Genomic DNA, 8,051 nt, shown 5'->3' on the forward strand with positions numbered 1-8,051 from the left:
GTAAAACTTTCTGCCCTGACCTTGTTCCACAGGGAAATGATTGTTCAGAGATTGGAGAAACAAGGTGCCTAATGAGCAGATATAGAGAAGCTATAAGTTTCTTCTCTGCTGCACTCAGCTATCTTGTATTCCAGGCTGGACAGCACATGGATACTTCCTCTGGGGTTTTAAGTCAAGTTTGGGAACAGATGCCTGACCCTTTCCTGCTGTCCTGTCTAGGGATAGAGCTTCATTTTCATCACCAACCACCCAGGCAAGAATTTTGACTTTTGCTGAGAGACCAACTTACAGAGTCCATCCAGGTGAGTAGGAGAGCTCAGTAGAACCTATAGGAAAGAGTCAGGGTGAAAGGAAGTCAAAAGCTTGGGTTTGAGCTCATCTGGGAACAAATCCAGCCTAGCACAGTGCTCAGAGATTCTTGCAATTATTTTCCAGCTTGCTTAGTTAATGATTTTTTAAAAATTTTTATGTTAAAAAAGAGATTTGTCTATTTGAGTCAGTAATGCAGGGCTCTTTGTGGATAAGTAAGAGATGAGAATGGAATCCCATTTAGAAGAGAGAAGAAAGACAGGGATTAACCAGTTACAAGAAATGGTAAATGTCTAGCCAAGGAGATTTATGGTTAAGTGGCAATAGGGAAGTGGGATATAAGCAGAGGCAGAATGTGCAGTGAACTGAGGCAGTGTTTTTGGTTGTTTTTTTTTTTTTTTTTAATATTTAAGATGAGGTGCATTTAAGCAAGTGCCTTTATTTATGAGAAATATTCAATCCAAAGATGGTAGATAATTCCTTTCAACAGCATTTCATGAGACATATCCCCTCTAATTGGATAGTCACATAAAAAGAAAGTTTTTATTTAATGAGTGGAATGGATATACTACAACTTTTAAGTGGCAATATATATTTTTAAAAGATAAGATCTTTAATGCAAAATTGTTTAAAAATCACACAGCAGCACTTTTTTCAAGGCATTGCAAAACACTCCTCAGGACAAGGGACCAACTCACTAGAACAGTTTATTTCATAAAATATTATTTTTAAAAGAGTGTGGACTCCTGTCCACTCAGGGACCTGGACAATCATGGCTCTGACCAAGCCAAATTTGTGATGGGGCCTGCATACTTACTCTGGCATTGGGGATAAGGGTGCATTTTCAGGTTGAAGAGACTTTGGTGTTCTGGGCACAGCCTTGCACCAGCAGAGTTACCTGAGATCGAATATTCTATTAACTGTCTCCTATAAAGCAGAGTCTGGACACAATCTGACAAAACTGCCACCAGGACTAGTCTGATTACTTTTGATGAGATAGTTTTGCAACCAAATTAATGAAGTGTGAGAGTTTTCGCTGTATGGATAATGGACTTCCTGTGTTAGAAATTTTGGCAGGAAGAAGTCCAACGTGTTCTTAAACCTTCAATAAATCAATCTCTCTTCACAGTCCTTTTATTCATTTTCCTGATACACTGGCTTCCTTGTTCACCCTGAGCATTTGAAAAAAGTTATTTATAAGAATGTTATTCCTGGATATTCTCTGCTAGGCACAGACTTTCTCTTATGTCCCCATGGCTCCCACCTTCTCTTATTTGAGTTGCTTCTTCAAATTTCACCTTGAATATTGGAATTTCTTGAACAACAAATGAAAAACAGCAACCTCACTTCCTTCTGTTTTTACCTGCTTTCTTTTTCTTGAAATAACTATAAACAGCTGATTTATAATAAGATTACACTTTTATTTGCATATATTTTTTACTTTCAGAATGTTGGGACGTTTATGTTACAGCATTGCAGACCCATAGCATCAAATATACTTGGTCTTAGTCACAACTAAGTTGTGACTTTATATGGTGTGTGTATGTATATGTGTGTGTGTATATATATATACACACACATACCATAAATGAATGAAATTCTCATAAAATCCAAAGAGTTTATGAATCCTTAGTGAAGGGTTTTGGGGATGGAATTCCTAATCAGAGGTGGTACTAGAAATACCCTAAAGGCATGAGATTCATACAAATGATACAGTGATCAAATTTTCACTGAAATAGACAGTTCATAGCATTTCTATTTTGATATTGCTGCTTGTTTATGTGAAAACTACCCAAGATGCATTCTATTTCTTGTTAGTCACATTTGCTACATGGGACCTGGAAATGAAACACAGATCTCAGAATTTTGTCTCCTGGGATTTTCAGAGAATCCAGAAGTGCAGCCCCTCCTCTTTGGGCTGTTCCTGTCCATGTACCTGGTCACCATCTTTGGGAACCTGATTATCATCCTGGCCATCATCTCAGACTCCCACCTCCATACACCCATGTACTTCTTCCTCTCCAACCTATCCTTTTGTGACATCTGTTTATCCTCCACCACTCTCCCAAAGATGCTGGTGAACATCCAGACTCAGAGCAGAGTCATAACCTATGCAGGCTGCATCACCCAGATGTACTTTTTCTTGCTCGTTGGAGGGTTGGATGACTTCCTCCTGGCTGTGATGGCCTATGACCGCTTCGTGGCCATCTGTCACCCCCTGCATTACACAGTCATCATGAACCCCCAGATCTGTGTCCTGCTTGTTCTAGGGTGCTGGACCTTGAGTCTTACACAATCCTGTTTGCAGGGGCTAATGGTGCTACGGCTGTCCTTTTGTACACATGTGGAAATTCCACACTTTTTCTGTGATATTCGTCAGATGGTCCAGCTTGCCTGTTCTGACACCTTCCGCAATTACTTAGTGACATATTTTGTAGCAGTAGCCCTGGGTGGGGGTCCCCTAGTTGGTGTCCTTTTTTCTTACTATAAGATCGTTTCCTCCATACGTGCAATCTCATCAGCTCAGGGGAAGTATAAAGCATTTTCTACCTGTGCATCTCATCTCTTGGTGGTCTCCTTATTTTATTGTACGAGCATAGGAGTTTACCTCAGTCCTGCTTCTTCACGTGATACACATTCAGGTGCAGCAGCTGCAGTGATGTACACTGTGGTCACACCCATGCTGAACCCCTACATCTACAGTCTGAGGAATAAAGACATAAAGCAGGCTCTGAAAAAAATGCTTTGAAAGGAAAGACTGCAAAGTGTCATTTGTCCTGTGGCAGATGTAAATTTGGTTTTAGCAGCTTTTATACCCTCAGTGTCAGAAATTTGCTTTCTTTTCTCAGATCAAGGAAGTTGACCTGTCTAAGAACAAGATGATCTCAAATATAATGAAATAAAAATTGTAATCATATATTGTGTTTTTAGCGCAACATTTTTATATTTGGAGATTAAAATTTGCTCCTTAAGGTATGAAAGGCTCATGTCCATGTTTAAGAACTTTATTTAATGGAGTCCAGGTGTGGGTTGCATTTTGCACATTATTTTATTGTATCACATTTCTGTTTTCGTTTGAATAGTTCCAGAGTTGTTTATAAATTCAACTCTTTGTTGTCTTGTCAACAGATTATCTGCCCTTTTTCAAAATTATATCATAAATTTTAAAAGTAGGTAATTTAAAACCTCGCTATTTCCATGACCATCCATTTCTTTCTTTTTGTTCAGTGCTCTCTTCTATATATTGTTGAAATATGACTATATGCAAGAGTTTGAAAATCTGAATAATAATGTCTTTTCAAGGGAACATTCTGATTCAGAGCCATGAGCTATTACTGTACAGATATCCACATCCTTGCAAACACCACAGATTATCAGGAAGCTAACATTAATGATAGTGTCATTTGAATACAGGTGTCTGCAAATCAAATGAATCACATGGTGGCCACAATTGTTGTCTGCAAACAGTTGAAGTAATACTGAAAATATGCTTCAGCCAACCATTCTAAATGATCCATTTCCATTCCCATTCAATATTATATCAACCAGCAGATATAATTTATGTTGATGCATAGTAAGCCATCACATAAGTAAATGGTTTAGTAAGATACTTTAAATATTGCATGAGTTTCAATGGTTTGGAGTTATTTGATCTCGGCAGGGCCATCCAGAATGTGTGATCAGCTTTGGGAAGGCTCTACAGATCTTGTCTGTGATCCCTTATATATTGGAGCCTTGACCAGCCTTAGGGAGGTCCAACTGACTTTGACTGAATCTACTGGTCTTTGATCCAAATGCCCTTTCATCCTCTAGCAGGAATTGTTCATATGAATGACTCAGGGTCCAAGTTGAGCAGCAGAAACACTCCAAGGCCTCTTGTGGCACCAGCATTTCAATCACATACTCTTGGACTATAGAAAATGAATATTTTAAGTACTTCTTAGAATCAATGGTGGCAGGAAAGACAGAGTAACACTGAAAGGACAGGGATTCTGAGAAAAATGACATTTTAAATTTGAAGTTATTATGATGCAAACCTCAGGATGTTCAGCTTAATAATAAGAATATTTCTGCCTTAGCTTTGGAAGTCAGAAGACCAAAATCCAGTTAAATGCAGAATATATTTCCTCCCAAAGCCTGTACCATTCTGTTGCCGGCTTACACAGTCTTTAGGTCTGCCTGGCTTGCATTTCTGTCTGTGTCACATTATGATCTGCCTCATCTCTGACTTGTTGCTTCTGACTTCAACTGACCCTCTCTGTATTATGTTTGTTTATAAAGAGCCAAGAAGTATGTATTAAAGTCCACCTTGATTTAACTTGGCCTCATGTACATAGAATTTGTAGAGAACATATTCTTAAATGAGGCCTACATGAATTAATTGCAAGATCTTATAGCGCCCTGTCTACAAATAATATCACAGAAGGAGGCTTGCATGTCAGGATTTAACTTATATTTTCTGGGTATATGAGTGATTCCCCCAAAGATGAAGAATCTGTGTTATCTCTATATTTCCTCTATGGGTTTGCAGACCAACCATGCTAAAGTTCATATAGCATACACCAGTTTATCTGTCCATTTTATTGTTGAAGGGAATTTGGTGACTTTCCTTTGGGGACTACGACCATCATGTTTCTTTAAAATCCTGGTGCATGTCTTAGTGATTGTGTGCATACGATGGGAAAGAGAGGGGAAGCTGACAATTGCTGGCAAAACAAAGACAAACACTGGAGAGAGAGAAGGTTTTAGTTGTGAGAAAGAGAACCTTTGGTATTGAATTTCTGAACAAGAAGAAGAGTAGATTGAGAATGGAAGGCAGTGAATGCAGCATCCCGACCCACATCTGGAGACTGACACAGTACAGGACTCTTTGTAAATGGCCATTTCTTCTCTCTTGTGGAAAGCACTACTCACCCCCACTTCATCTCATTCTGTATCTCTAGGTTTCTCAATCCTTCTTGCATTACTCCCCCGAAGGAATATTTTTAGATTTTCCCCATGATAAGCCTCCTTTTCTTCAATAAAGCAATAATAGCCAGGGTATTTTTTATGTCTAACTTTTCTGATCACTTAGAATATCACAGACTTTTATCATACTTAATTGCTTTTCTCACCTACCCAAAATGGCTTTTTCTATCTATCTTCAATTCTCTGAATAGTTTTACCTTTACTCACTCCTGGCTTACTCCACTCAATCGCAAATTTTACTGTTCCAAGGCATCACCTTGAGATGTTGCTAAAATGTAAATCCTGATTGAGTAGGTCTGGGCTCAGGTGCTAGAGTATGAATTTTTTAGGATGCTTCCAGGTGAGTGTGAAGCTGTTAGAACATGGACCACTCTTGGAATAGTGAGCCTCAAGGGTGGTGGGCTTGGTTATCACTGCATCATCTACCTAATGTGGGAGTTATTCATGATGTTGATGTACACATCATTGGGGTGCAAACACAAATCAGGGGTGCTTAGATTGGTGTCTATCACTGACATCAGATTTTACAGAAAACAGGAACTCCAATCATGTGATTTACCACGTTAATGATGATAGGCCTAGTGGACCATGGTCCCTGCAATGCTCAGGTAAATGAAGGTCCTGGTTCTGGCAAAGATAGTGCTTTTTCTTTTCCCTGAGATTTTTTTCCAACTTATTCATAAGGTTTTCAGCCTGGTTCTGGGAATGATTGAGGACGGGAGATGGTAGATCCTTCCTTTCAGGAAATCAGAATATGCTACAGAGTGGAGTTCACATTTGAACTTCAAATACAGTACAGAGACTAAGGAATTGGAATCATGGGAGAGCTTTGATTCTTAGACCCTGTTACTTGGCAGGATGTATCCCTGCCCTAAATGGGAGGGTTTGAGAGATGGCAGTGACTGGGGATTCCATGGTTACCAGGAGGTGATGTTGAATTGGCTTCATGTAGAACGCAGCTTCCTTCATAGATGAACGTAAGTATGATATCTCCTAAGGCCTCACTAATGCAAAAATTTTGATTGTGTGTTTCTTCATTGGATTCCTTTATGGAATGATTTTGGATTTTTCACTATTTTCATTGCTTTCCTCTAGACATCTTCTGATTTTCAAAAACATTATTTGTGTGCAGGACTCATCTAGTACAAAATGGAATACAATTGACCTGATCATTACAAAGCACACATGAAATATAACCTTTTCAAAACACATCAACTTTTTATTGGAAGAGCATTTTGCAAATATTCTGTAATCTCTCATGAATAGTGTATCTACTTAGGGTCCACATTGAGCAGGAAGTAATACGGTGCTAAAATGAAGGATTTTTGACAGTAACTAAAGCAAACCATGTATATATATATATGTCACACGGTTAAGTTTAGGGAGTCCGGGCTAGTACAGCAGCTCTGTGGACCATTGACCATGAGGAGCAGCGGTGCTCAGAGATGCATTCACCAAATGCAATGAATGTCTCATGATGATGGAGGAGGTTGTTATGGGGGGAGGAGTGGGGTAACAGGGGTGGGGGGTATATGGGGACCTCACATATTTTTTAATATAACATTAAAATATAAACAAAAACACAAAAAATTACATTCCACGCCTGCTTCCTCAATGTGTGATTTTCAATTTCATGGTGACAGTGTAGCAGCTGTAATTCTAGACAGTGAATCCATATTCCAAGATGGAAGAGTAGGAGAAGAGTCAAGAGTAGAAGAAGCAAAAGGGGAGTGCATCACATGTGTTCTAAATTCATTTTTTTGAGGATTATCATACATATGGATATATATTAACAAGTTTAATAAATTTTCTAAGCATAAACATATTTCAGAAAAAGAATTAGAACAAAAGTCAGGACATAAAAACCCTTCCTTCCCACAAAGCTTATGTTATTTCAATTTCAGGCACAAATAATGCTACCAGGGCAAGCATTACACAAGCTTCTAACAGCTTATATAATTTTGGACATTTTAAAACTTTAGAAACAAGAATCGCACTATGTGCATTCTTTTGTGTAGATTTTGTGCTCAACATTAGGCTCCTGTGTCTACCTTTAAAATTATTTTTTAAGTTAGGAAAATACATGTTTGCCTTATCGGTCACATAACAGATATTACTTGACACTAATAACTGTAGTTATTTGAAATTGGGAGATGAAAACCCACATATGACTTCTAAAAGAAAATATAGGTAACTCCAGATAAAAGATATAAGAGAAGTTCAATAATTAGGGAAAAAAAAAAAAAGAAAAAGATAGGATGTAGATTTTTTCCCAAGTCAATATTTATTCTATATCTAACCTTTAAACCCATCGCTATATGCCATTTTGCTAGTAAGGGATCCTGACATTATATTGGGCTTCAATTTTCAGGAAGTTCTGGATCACAGAGTGGTTCAACAATGGCAACGGAGGAATACTGGTATAGGATACTATTGACAGGTGTATGGCTGACAGGGAGCTATACAGGACATATGTCCAGGGTGCATGGTAATGTTTGGATATACTCATAGTCGCAAAAATTAAAAACTACAGCTGGGGGGGTACTGGGTTCCTGGCCAGTGGTGCTCTGTCGTGGTCCCTAGGGGAGCAGCGACAGTCTCCCAGGTGCAGTGGCAAGGACCGGGAAGGAACGAGGGTCCAACAGTGAGCCCCTGACGCTAATGACTATGCTTCTGAGCTGATATGCCTGAAATAAGAACAAGGCCTAGAGCAGCATTGCGCCTGGGAATTTCCTCCTGACAGCCTTCATGTTACTCAAATGTGGCCAGTCTCG

The 8,051-nt window shown here is 38.9% G+C and overlaps 1 protein-coding gene across 1 annotated transcript; it reads left to right on the plus strand.

The window, feature by feature from the left end:
- The first annotated feature begins 2,140 nt into the window (after positions 1-2,140).
- Positions 2,141-3,058, plus strand: LOC131276629 (olfactory receptor 7A5-like). Its single transcript, XM_058290163.1, has one exon. The coding sequence runs from the start codon at positions 2,141-2,143 to the stop codon at positions 3,056-3,058; it is 918 nt and encodes a 305-aa protein (XP_058146146.1).
- The last annotated feature ends 4,993 nt before the right edge of the window (positions 3,059-8,051 follow it).

This window comes from Dasypus novemcinctus, chromosome 30 (genome assembly GCF_030445035.2).
Source record: "Dasypus novemcinctus isolate mDasNov1 chromosome 30, mDasNov1.1.hap2, whole genome shotgun sequence".
Taxonomy (NCBI): Eukaryota; Metazoa; Chordata; class Mammalia; order Cingulata; family Dasypodidae; genus Dasypus; species Dasypus novemcinctus.